At 39.9% G+C, this 12397-nt stretch overlaps 3 protein-coding genes across 3 annotated transcripts in view; 2 read left to right on the top strand and 1 right to left on the bottom strand.

Annotated features, from left to right (window-relative positions):
* LOC138950706 (uncharacterized) overlaps positions 1 to 12397 on the top strand; it is a 134967-nt gene that overhangs the window by 93377 nt on the left and 29193 nt on the right. The gene's annotated exons all lie outside the window — the stretch shown is intronic.
* Positions 162 to 7128, top strand: LOC138977065 (uncharacterized). The gene is made up of 5 exons (XM_070349985.1): positions 162 to 2031; positions 3615 to 3795; positions 4161 to 4244; positions 4905 to 5124; positions 5470 to 7128. Exons 1-5 carry the CDS (start codon positions 190 to 192, stop codon positions 6311 to 6313), a joined length of 3171 nt encoding a protein of 1056 aa, XP_070206086.1. The 5' UTR covers positions 162 to 189; the 3' UTR covers positions 6314 to 7128.
* On the bottom strand, positions 7505 to 12374 carry LOC138976985 (myeloid-derived growth factor-like). The gene is made up of 5 exons (XM_070349879.1): positions 12188 to 12374; positions 11475 to 11525; positions 10581 to 10727; positions 9784 to 9844; positions 7505 to 8038 (listed from the first exon to the last, which is right to left on the bottom strand). Exons 1-5 carry the CDS (start codon positions 12311 to 12313, stop codon positions 7959 to 7961), a joined length of 465 nt encoding a protein of 154 aa, XP_070205980.1. The 5' UTR covers positions 12314 to 12374; the 3' UTR covers positions 7505 to 7958.

Below are 12397 nucleotides of genomic sequence, written 5' to 3'. Positions count from 1 at the left end.
TAGTCTGACCATGAGACAGTACATTGAATCTTGAGAATGGATGGTTATTCAAATGTGGGTATTAAAGCATATAACTGAGAAATGTAGAAAAAGGAGATAACAATTATTTTGCGTTTACTAGGTAGTTTATTATTTTTGATTTTCCAAGGGAGAAGACTCTCATGTCAGCTCCTGGACACAGAGGTGAAAATGTTGGGGGATGTTGTCAAGCTGTTTCTATGCAGAAGTTGCAAAGGATTATTTGTTCTTGACTGCCAAGTGGAAAAACATGCGGAAAACTGCAACGGGGATGCATTTAAGTCACCAGCAAACCTGTTTGCGTGCGAAAGAGAACATTTTTTGGAACTGCTTACCCCCTCTGCAGCAGACGATAAATCACAGGTTTCCAAGCAAAATGTCAGGAAAAGGAGGAAGACTTCTCCTCGAGCGAACTACGCAACTGAAAATGACGTCGGAAGCCACTCGTCGTCGAGAAAAAAAGACGCAGATATTTTTCCATCCAGACGTTTCTCAGAAACGGAAGCGGCGAAGTTCTGGGAACCACAGCAAAATTTCAGGACAGTGTCTCAACATTCTTGCTCCCAAACCAAACCACTTGTCAGATCACTTGAGGGTAGTACTGTTCTTTACCCGCAGGGTGAAGCAATGCTGCACGTGTTCCATCCATCACAAAATTCTTTTGGTCAAAACGTAAGTTTTGGTGTGACCGCAACTCAAACGTCTTTTGTGACAGACAATATACTCACCAGAAAATGTGCTGAGTCTTGCAGCTCTCTTGGGGAACTGGATACCAGTTACTTCTCAGATGTGATTGAAGAGAGACGAAGAAAGCGTTCCTGTTCGGAATCTGATATTCAGACAGTCCACAAAAGCAGTACTTGTACTCCTGCCACCAACTTGCTTGCTTATTTGAGTACACTGCAACAAGGGGAAGAAGAGTTGGGAAGTCAACCTGATGAGCAGCAAGATCAGTCAGTCAGCTTAGAACACTCCCCCTTCTCCACTGCTGAGGAGTCTTCGTTTTATATCACTGAAAACCAGCCTGAAGATGAAACTGATCCTTTGGAAACATGTGCAATACTGCAAGACTCTGTCTGCTTGGAAAAGAACACTGAAACAAACCCACAACATGAACAGATCCATATTGTTGGGCAGAGCCTTATACAGCATGGTGACTTTCAGTTCCGTCCAGTTGCAACTGTTGGTGAATTGCAAGACACAAGCGGTCTCTTGCCTCAAGCAAAACTCAAACCGTGCATGACAGAAAGTGAAGTGTCACCAACTTATCTTGAGAATGTGCATCCAGTCACTGGTGAGGATGGTGGCATTGGAGATGCTCAGGTTGTATACCACACTGAAACAACTGAAGCGTCTGTGAATGTGAAGCTACTGCCTGATATAGCAGATGTGAATTTGACTCCATTACAGGAGATTGAAAATCATGTTGTTGGTGCAGAAAATGTGGAGCTCATTGAAACAGGGTTAGGTAACCTTGATGAATCATCTGCAATTTTCTCTGTCGACATTCCAGAATATGCTGTAGACACACACTCTGAAGCATCACATACACAAGAGCAGAGTTGTATTCAAGGGCCAGTTGTATACATATTAGAACCCTCAGGGTTACTCAGAACAGTTGCAATCGAGAGTGTCACAGATGGAACTGGGGAAATAAGCGCAAATTGTACATTGTCAGACGCTGTTGATTCAAACATCCAGAACACTATTGAATTGAACAATACTTTGATTTTAGATACAAACTCAGACCTGTCTGACTTAAAGGATTTGTCTGTTGAATCAGAACAGAGTGGTATGACACCTACCAGCAGTTTTCTCAAATCCGACAAAGTTGTATCTAAAGGAAAGACAAAAAGCCAGATTCGACTTGAAGAATTGAATGCACTCAGGGACGAAGTTCTACTCCAGGCTAATGAAATACTTCCTGATGAAAACTCAAAGAAGACTTGCTACAGCTGTAATGTTTGTGGACATATTGCAAAATCGGTCAAGTTCATGCATAACCACCTGCAGGTAATAAATTAGTGGTTTGTTTTTTCATTATTTCTATGTTTCTGGCAAATTTATGTGGATGTACATACTTTAATACAATTTTCCTTCCATATTAGTACAGTTACACTCAATATACAGCTATTGTGTTTTCAGCGTAGCAATAGGGTCCGATATTTAGACGAGACAAGTATAATGCCGACGAGTTGAAGACGAGTCGCATTATATTTGTTCGAGTCTAAATATCGGACCCTATTGCTATGCTGAAAATACAATAGCGATTATATAGCTGTTCTGGCCTTGATTTGTTGTTCCAAACTTACAAAATGACAGTTTTTGTGTCGATGCATTGATCTCAGGTTTTGATAGCAGACGTCGTTTCTTATGCGCATTAGTTTTGTGCAGGCGCCGCACTGACTTTGGAAAAAAAACTCGATTTGACAACACAGCTGTTAGACAGCTTTTTATTAGTTCATTCGTATACAACAAAAAGAAGTTTGAGTTTTTTTAATTTTGAACAAGTCTACTTATGAAGAAGACCAAAACACAACATCAACGGAAAACTAGAAACAACTGAAGAACTAGGATGCAACAAGGGGAGGAGAAGAGAACAGCTAATCCGTACAACGCTAGCAGACGACAGAGAAGTTTTCAGTTTGGGTGAATGGCATTTATATTTGTCTCGTCATGAAGCGAATTTTTCAACCTCAGTTATAAACGACTACATGAATGTTAGTGCCATGGGTTGTACATCAATACTTCAGAGGGGAAGTGGGGTATTTAGTGTGGAGTTACAAGATCAAAAAGCCGAATGCGAACGTTTGTGTTAGTCGGCACACAAAAACGGCTGTTCCGTTTTACTCCCCTGTTTGTACTACATCTTTCGACTTTGGGCATTTTGTGGTGTTAAGGGACAGAAAATAATTGGTTTAGTCCTGTTTCATCGAGAAGTTAGCCGAAAAGGGTATGCTATCGACATAAAGCTGAAAAACATTCCCGAGAAGAATTTCAAGTTGTCAGTGTATGTTGTCGATTGAAACACTCGTGTGGTACAGATGGGTAAACCGGAACCATGCGTCTTTGTTATTGCCAATATGATTTTGGATATTGGCAAAAATGTCCGACTTCCGTAGCATTATGCTTTGATGATCGGAAGAGACCATCCAATCACAGCCCCCGAATTCCCCCACGTGTCCATCAGAATAGCTATATATATTCAAGCATAATACTGTTTAAAGATGTATTATTTGCTTAATTACTGCATGGTTTAATCATTAGTTCCTTTTTCACTGCTACAAGTAACTTAGTAAGAATGTCCGCTGAAGGGCAAACAGGTAGAATTAAGTTCTTTTGAATTTTTCGTTTTGTTTATAGTGAAAAGTTTCATAAACTTGACCTTTTAAAACAAATTCTAGTAGAGCAATTTAGACAGGGCTCAGTGATTATTCAGAGATTTGGCTATTAGTATTATTTAGTAAAGTTTTTGAATGATGAACTTTGTAACAAATTATGTGGTATGTCTTTTAAATAAGAAATTTGTTATTGTATTAATATTCAAATGATCTATTTGTTATTGTTGTATTAATAATGTTGCCCCAAATATGCAGATGCACAGTGATGGAAAGGTGTTCTACGAGTGTGACCAATGTGACTTCAAGAGTCGTCAGCGCCACAAGCTTTTAGACCATCAACAGCGGCACAGTCGCAGCAGACTTCTGTGTCATCTCTGTCCTGCTACCTTCATGGACCTGGTATCGCTCAACCGTCATGTCACTGCCAAGCATACAGGTGGCTAGAAAAAAAGGAAGACAAGAGAGAAAAAATGTTACCCACACACATTGACACCAGAAAAAAATAAATGGAGAGGGTATTGAGAGTAATCGTTACATTTATTGTTAATCCTGATTCTAATAAACTAGAGTGTTTGACTATGAGTGTTCAGATTATGTATTTAGCTCTGTATTCTGTAAATATTTTGTGCACTTCGTCAAGAGACAATCACTTTGACTTTCAATTGTTAAGATGCTGTTTGTGTCTCTGTTTTCTGTGCCTGTTATATATTTCTTCAGGAGACTGTTTTTTGTTTGTTCCTGGAATAATTATGTAAAACAAATCATATAATGATATATATTGTATACATTTATATTTTTCAGGTGTTCAACATCTGAAATGTGATCAGTGTGATTTTTGTGCCTGTCATGCAGACGACCTCAAGGAACACAAACTCAAACACACAGGTATTTAAGACATGTTCTCATGGTAAGACGAGCGCATGAGTGGCCAAGTGGATAAGACGCTGGCTTCCCAAGCAGAAGGTTGTGTGTTTGAATAACGCTGACGTCTGATGGGTTTAGGGTGGATATTTTTTCTATCTCCCAGGTCAACGTACGTGCAGACCTGTTAGTGCCTTTTTCGTGTACACGCAAGCACAAGACCAAATATGCACGCAAAAGATTCTTTAATCCATGTCAGAGTTCGGTGGGTTATAGAAACACAAAAATACCAAGCATGCATCCCCAGAAAGCGAAATATTGCTGCCTAAATGGCAGGGTAAACACGGTCATACACGTAAAAACCCACTCGTACAATAAACACGAGTGTACGTGGGAGTTTCAGTCCATAAACGCAGAAGAAGTTCTCATGGTTAGTTTGGAAGGACCATGAATGAGTCAGGCAGATGAAAGAACTGTTTTATCAAAACTTGACTAAATGTAAAAAGGAGGGAGTCTGAAATTTGGGGTCTGAAAAGTGGGTTCCACTGTACATGTACATTACAATCTTATTTTGTCAAAAATTAAGTCCATTATTCTGGATTTTCTTGTGCACCGTCATATATATTTGGTACGATAGGTGTAACATTAGCCTCAAACATTACCTTGCATATTTCCTCATTCCAGGGGAGCTGCTGTGTTGTAATGTGGAAGGCTGTGGATACAAGACTCCATACCAGAGAGCCCTGCGTGTGCACCAGAAACGTCACTTTGGAGAGAAGAACTACAAGTGCAGCATGTGTAACTATGAAACCGTGAATAAGTCAACGCTTGCAAGACACATGAAGTCACACACACAAGAAAGGCCATTTCAGTGCTCCAGCTGTGACTTCAGAGCAAATACAAAGTGAGTTCAAATCTGAGTGTTTTAGTAGTGTGTGTTTGTTTGTGTGTGGTAGCTGATTTTCGTCACACAGGTTTTTACAGGACTGTTCCATAAAGCCTGATGGCTTTTCAGAACAGCATGTCATGACTGAATTCCAAATGACAAGTAAAAAGATATTTTAGCTTAGTGTCTTTTGGTTTTACACATGTACACACACAAAATCTGTGTCAGTAAAATCGTTTGTATAAGTGAAATGTGTTCCTATTTTTTCTCTCTCTAGTTTCCTATTCTTTCTTCCCTTTCTGTCTTTCTTCTTTTCTATTATAATAGTATTCAGACATCTGAAAAGTCAGCATTCTGTTCCAGGTATGGTGTCATGTTTCACATGCAACACATGCACCAGCAGCAGAAGAGCTACTACATGTGTGACAAGTGTCCCTTCAGAACAGCCTACGCCAGCAGCCTTACCAAGCATCTGCAGACTCACCTGGGCGGCTTCACCTGCCCGCTGTGCAAACACACCTCTGGCACTGTGGCCAATGTCAAGAAGCACGTGCAGCAAGTGCACCACTTGGACAACATTGAGGTGGTCGATAGGCAGCCGAAAATCAACGTCAAAAATTATCTCCGCACCGAGGCAGACAAACCCACCATGGAGCCTTTACTGCCCAGCGCAATGAACGTTGACTCTCAAGACCTTCCGCCCTTGGTGATGACGGACATGGAGAGGCAGCGAATTGATCCTATGAAGCTTAGCTTTCACTTCCATGACCTGGCGCAGGGTCCGTTCATGTCAAGCGGCAGTGGAACGAACCTCACACGCTCCAGTTCCATTCCTGATCTCTTCACCTTCTCGGGGATGAATCGGTCCAACTCTCAGTCCGACTTGTTCACGTTCTCTGGAATCAGTACTATGACTCGTTCCAACTCCATGTCAGACCTGGTCTCCTTTGCTAACAGTATGTGTGCTGACGGTGGAGAGCACGTCAACATGGATGTCAGTCTGTCTGACGCTTCAGTGCCGCCGTCCATGGACGTGAGTGGATTGTCTCTGGGTGATGGGACAGAGGTGTCACTGAACGAAGGTCCTGGATCGCCTGGCTGTGTTGCGTTGGCCTTGCAGTGTTCAAAGTGTCTGGGTTTGTTGATGAACGATGTGGATGTTGACGCTCATAGTAAAGTGTGCACTGGTAGTGTGCAGATGGTGTAAGAACATGTTGTGTTGACTTTAACCTTGCAGTGTTGAAAGTGCCTGGATATGTTGATGAATTTGGTGGATGTTGATAATAATGTGCACTGGTTACTGTGCAGATGCTGTAAGCACATATTGTGTTGCCTTGACCTTGCAGTGGTTAAAGTGTCTGGAGCTTGTTGATGAAGGATGCGGACGTTGATGCTCATGAATGCAAATTAAGCTGTGCACTAGTACTATGCAGCCACATGCTGTGCTGTAATTCCATGATTGCTGCTGCTAAAAGTCGGATCTATATATTACCCAATTCACTGTAAATCTTACGAACTGATTGCTTATAGCCGTATTCTGTCAGGTGTACTGTAGTCGTATTACAAATAGTTTATTTATGTTAGAGCTAAGTGATACACACTAAAATCGCAATCAATGCAAAATGATGGCATGTGTGTAGTGAAATAGTGCAAGCCGTAAGCACCCAGGAGTATTTTTGTTCTTTATAAAAAAAAAATTGTAAAATTGAAAGTGACCAAAACAGAAAGCAACACAGAGGAAGAACTCATGAAAGGAAGAATCTGTGCAGGCACAGAAAGTTTGGGGCAGATAATGTTGTAACTGGTTTTTTCCTTGATGACCTATGCTTTGGTTTTAGAAACTCAAGATTAATTGCTAAGTACATGTATTGGTGTTTTGTTGTTGTTTTTTCTCCCAAAACCTATGTACCAGAAGACCTCTGCTAAATGTTGAAGATGCAGACAGTAAGTTACCAGCTTGTAGTCTGTTTGAAAGAAGAGCATTAATTTGAATTACAACCGATAAACATGATTATTTCTGTGTGTTGGTGTTCTGTTGTTGTCCTTAGGTTTGGATAGGATTCAGAATCGGTGTGAACATACCAAACAAATACTCTTGTCAAGTTAGGTGTGCTTTTTAGTGATTTCTTTTTCAAAATATGTCTGTGTTAATGGAACAATTGTACCTTGTTAAAGGTTGGGTGTAAACTTTTAGCTTTATCTCTCCAAAAAATGTGAACAGCACACACACACACACACACACACACACACACACACACACACACACACACACACACACACACACACACACACACACACACACACACACACACACACACACACACACACACACACACACACACACACACACACACACACACACATGTACAACATGGAAGCAACAAAGAGGAAGACCCAATAACTTTCTGTTGTCTTTACTCAACTTTGATGTTGTAATTAGATCTCAGCACATAACATGTAAAGAAATCATGTGTCCAACAAGTTCATTTTGACACACTCGCACTGAACCATTCATACCTGTTGCCAACATTTACCCAAACATCCACACAATCAAGCATTTCATTATCTGGAAGTTGCATACAAGTCCAGCATAAAAGTAAGCGTAGAAAACTGTGACAGCTGTGCTGACATACACTGGAGAATGCGATGATAGTGTTCCCCTGAAGCCCTTATATCCCAGGCATATGACTACATTGCAGATGTTTAAGAATAAATCACTTCACAATACAACAAAATAAATGTATGCAATAGACATTCAAACATTGTCTAGTATGAATTAATATTTGAACTATTTCCAAACCAAAACAGCAAGAAGAATAACAGTAATTCAAACAAAACTAAACAAAGATCAGTTACAACTCTGTTTTGCCCAAAGAACCAAGTAAGGTGATTTTTTCCAATTGGTTCTTGAACTGTCCTGGAGCTGCCATCACTGCAACACACACAAGAGAATGCTTCAGTAAACTCATATATCTAGACAAACAGATCTATCACATACAGGAGTCACACTGACTTGAGTGCTTCACATAGGTTGAAGCAGAACAATTGGACAATTATTTCATGCTTAACCTTCAACGTGCTTCCTGGGTCGTGGACGACCCAGAGCCTCAAAAAAGTATCTATCTTTAAAACTATTGGGAGTTTTTTAATTGAAACATCATGTAATCCTTGAACACAACAGAACCTTCCCAAGGATTATCTTTGTAAACAAACAAATAAACAATGACGTAATTTGAACTACACAGTCCAGATGTGGTTGGTCGTGAACGACCCATATGGAATTTAAGAAGGTATTTTATGGTGTCTATTCCTATTCGGATGGCGTGGGTCATGTACAACTTTTATACTCCACAAAGCATTAGGAAAACATTTATCCCTATTCAGATGGCGTGGGTCGTGTATGACCCATATTTTTTACGTTGAATCCTTCTTTAAAAAGTATTGGTCATACACTACCCACATCCTCCAGACTGTGTAGTCCAAAGTGAGATGCGGTGAAGGTTAACAAATTGGATAAAATGAGTATGGCACCTAAAATATGCAATATTTGCGCAACAATTTTTGTAATAACAGAAATTGAATCCTTACAAAAATGCTAGTTTCAGCATATTGTTTTTAACTCTTGGCAAGAAAGGATGGGATCAGTCTCAAAATAATTCTTTCTTTCTTTATTTGGTGTTTAACGTCGTTTTCAACCACGAAGGTTATATCGCGACTGGGAAAGGGGAGAGATGGGATAGAGCCACTTGTCAATTGTTTCTTGTTCACAAAAGCACTAATCAAACATTTGCTCCAGGGGCTTGCAACGTAGTACAATGTATTACCTTACTGGGAGAATGGAAGTTTCCAGTACAAAGGACTTTAACATACTGCTTGACTAAAATCTTTACAAAAATTGACTATATTCTATACAAGAAACGCTCCCATGGGGTCGCCTTCACGCGGCGGGAGTGTTTCCACAGAGCTACCCCACCCCTTTACTTCTCTTCTTTTGTCTTATTTCTGCCTTACCAGTCCTTTCACCTATATTTCCTTCCAAGAAAACTCTCCCTACTATTCCCTGCAGATTTCCAATTCTTTTCTTGTTGTCTTATTTCTATCTGACTGGATCCATCACCTTTATTTCACTTACCAAAAGTCTTCTTTTCCACATCCTTATTTCTCTGCACCCCGCATGTCGTAAGAGGCGACTAACGGATTGTGTTTCTCCTTTTACCCTTGTTTAGTGGTTCTTGTATAGAATGTAGTCAATGTTTGTAAGGATTTTAGTCAAGCAGTATGTAGGAAATGTTTAGTCCTTTGTACTGGAAACTTGCATTCTCCCAGTAGGGTCATATATTGTACTACGTTGCAAGCCCCTGGAGCAATTTTTTGATTGGTGCTTTTGTGAACAAGAAACACTTAACAAGTGGCTCTATCCCATCTCCCCCCTTTCCCCTATCCCATCTCCCCCCTTTCCCTCGTCGCGATATAACCTTCGTGGTTGAAAACGACGTTAAACACCAAATAAAGAAAGTATACAAGAAACACTTAACAAGGGTAAAAGGAGAAACAGAATCCGTTAGTCGCCTCTTACGACATGCTGGGGAGCATCGGGTAAATTCTTCCCCCTAACCCGCGGGGGGGCCTCAAAATATTTCATTAACAATTAAGGTTGAGATATCAGAGACTACTCACATGTGTTTGCTTTTTTGTTCACTTTATATTCATTTTCAGCCAGTGGTTTTCCTTCAGTTTTCTGAAACAGAAAAATAAATTAAATTGTATCAGTAAAAGCAACCATAACATAGAAATGAACCACAGTTTGTCACAAACTAATAATAACTTCAAAAAGAGAAGATCTTAATTGACTTGTTTTAGTGCTTTAGTTGTTTTGTATTTCTGTTTGAAGGATCCAGTGAGAACAAGCAGATCACAATACAGGGTCCCCACTGGTTTTTAGAAACAAAATTCCATGACTTTTCCATGACTTTCCATGAGCCTCAATAACATTTTCCATGACTAGATCCACAGGTCGCCATTTCCAAACACGCAAACTTTTTACGTCTTGTCACTGCCAGTTTTGACACTGGCTTGCTTTGCACTGAATTTGAGTCAGTCAGTTTCTATGCAGTGTCTCTTCGACAAGCAAGGCAAGCATTTGCTACGCAGTCAGATTATCGGTAATGTTTTCTGGTCCTGTCATTTCAAAGGTTGATTTTTTTTCTTTCTTATTTTTGTTAAATTCCGTGACTTTCCATGACTTGAATTGGAATTCCATGACTTTCCAGGCCTGGAAAATTAAAAATCAAATTCCATGACTTTCCAGGTTTTCCATGACCTGTGGGAACCCTGACAATACATTACAAAAAGCTACAAAAGGAAAATCACAAAAGTTGTGATTCTCTCTCTCTCTCTCTCTCTGATACACACTGTGACACACACACACACACACAAGCACACACACAAACACGCATACTGCATCTAGCACTTACAATAGCTTCAAACTGTTGAAGTTTCACTCCAGGTCCTGACAAAGTCATGGTAAAGGTCTCAAAGAAAAGGTATGATGTCTGTCCCCGAGCAATTGTGCACATCAAGCTCTGTCCATCATCAATTGTCTCCATGCTCACCTGCCATTGCTAAACAAAAAAGAAGAAAAAAAAGAAAAGTAAATGCACAGTGATTGAGGCCTGTTCCGCTTAAAATTTGTTTGCCCAACAATTCTTTACTCAAATGCAAACAAAACACCCTTCGAATGCATACAACGTAATAGAGTAAGTGAGAGTTATTTTGAACATGTCTCCTGGCACCTGAAAGAATAACATGCATTGACATAAATAAGCAACTTTCATCCTCAAAGTGACCTTCATCTCACAGCAGAAGGATTTTTTAGTTGCTTGATATACCCTAGCTCAGCCTTTAGGGTTAGGGTGACAAGTATAACTAGTATATCATTGCTCATGACATCATAAGCCAGGAAGACATAATGTCAATCCCTATGACAGGATGTTCATAATTTTAGTGATCATAATGCATGAACACTTGAAGTTGAACAAGATATGTCAGGTTCAAGTAATTTTTATCATTCACACAATGAATGCACTTGAAAAAAAATCATGCTCTAATTAATATGCAGCAAAAACCTTCTATCTCAGCAAGTCAATAATGTTGAAAGCTTACCAGCTTAAACAAGTTTACACTAGACAAGTATTATACAAGATATGCTTTTGTTAGCAATCTAGTATTAAACAAGATATGCTCTTGTTGGCAACTTAACATTTAAAACTTTTCTTTCAATTAGTTCAAAGTTGGATACTTTTTTTCATTAGAAGATTTTAGACACCTGTAAGGTATCAGCTAGGTTACTGTCAAATGACTATAATTACCTCATGAGTGCCGCCTTGTGCTTGATATTGAAAGGAGCATTTGAAGCCATTCTGAAACACACAAGAGAAAAAGAATATGAGTCCAAAGACATGGTGAACCCGCCTGTGTAAGAAGGTACACATACAATGAAATCTCATCTCGGGTAAATTATTCAAGTTCATTGTCTCAAGTTTGCTCTGTCATGCAGCTGTGTAAACAGTCAGTGAGTAAGTCATGTATTTACTCTGCTTGAGTGTACATAACATTTTCAACAATGTCCAGATTTCAGCCACCTTTGAGCTTTTTCGTCATACTGATAACTGAATAAATTGTAAAATGTTATGTGGAATTAATCCATAGCGCTGTGTCAAAGCAAACATTCCACAGGCTAAAACTGCCTCCATTTTGCAGAAATGGAAAGGGTTATTTGTAATCACATCATCTCCAAAGCTCGGGAAAACAGCTCCTCTGGACTTTGTCACTATGTCACAGTGTTGTTTTTGTTGTGACAGACCTGTCATGGGATTCCTTCTGGACACCTCAGGTGCAAAAACTTGCCACAATTAAGCTCTTCGGACATTGTCTCAGCGATCTTCAAAGTGATCTGAATGCTATGCCTGCCTCCCTGTCAAAACGGCCCTCATTAGTGGAAATGTAATACAAACTTAACAATTTATCCACTCACCAAGAAGAAGAAGAGAGAGAGCACTTGCCTACTGAATATACATCTTACCCATTCTTTTTCATAGACTGTGGTCTGTCCTCCAGGTTTCACAAAGAAAACATCCTGCGTGCTATCATCACACAGGTCTTGTGCGATATTACACACAAATATCGTTACAATAACAAACCACTTCATTCTGCAAACACTGACTTGTCTTCGAGCAGACGGTCCACGCTGAACAAACCGGAAGTGCTTGTCTGCCCTATGAAATGCTCCCGT

This window comes from Littorina saxatilis, linkage group LG1, assembly GCF_037325665.1.
Source record: "Littorina saxatilis isolate snail1 linkage group LG1, US_GU_Lsax_2.0, whole genome shotgun sequence".
Classification (NCBI taxonomy): domain Eukaryota; kingdom Metazoa; phylum Mollusca; class Gastropoda; order Littorinimorpha; family Littorinidae; genus Littorina; species Littorina saxatilis.
Note: the sequence above shows the minus strand (reverse complement) of the source record. Positions and strands in the feature narration are given on the sequence as shown.

Coding starts and splice junctions, on each gene's coding strand:
- LOC138977065 (XM_070349985.1), top strand. CDS start 190: ATGTTGGGGGATGTTGTCAAGCTGTTTCTATGCAGAAGTTGCAAAGGA. Junction 3,796..4,160: donor TGTCACTGCCAAGCATACAG/GTGGCTAGAAAA, acceptor TATATTTTTCAG/GTGTTCAACATCTGAAATGT. Junction 4,245..4,904: donor ACACAAACTCAAACACACAG/GTATTTAAGACA, acceptor TCCTCATTCCAG/GGGAGCTGCTGTGTTGTAAT.
- LOC138976985 (XM_070349879.1), bottom strand. CDS start 12,313: ATGAAGTGGTTTGTTATTGTAACGATATTTGTGTGTAATATCGCACAA. Junction 11,526..12,187: donor CAGTCTATGAAAAAGAATGG/GTAAGATGTATA, acceptor TGTGTGTTTCAG/AATGGCTTCAAATGCTCCTT. Junction 10,728..11,474: donor CACAAGGCGGCACTCATGAG/GTAATTATAGTC, acceptor TTTTTTGTTTAG/CAATGGCAGGTGAGCATGGA.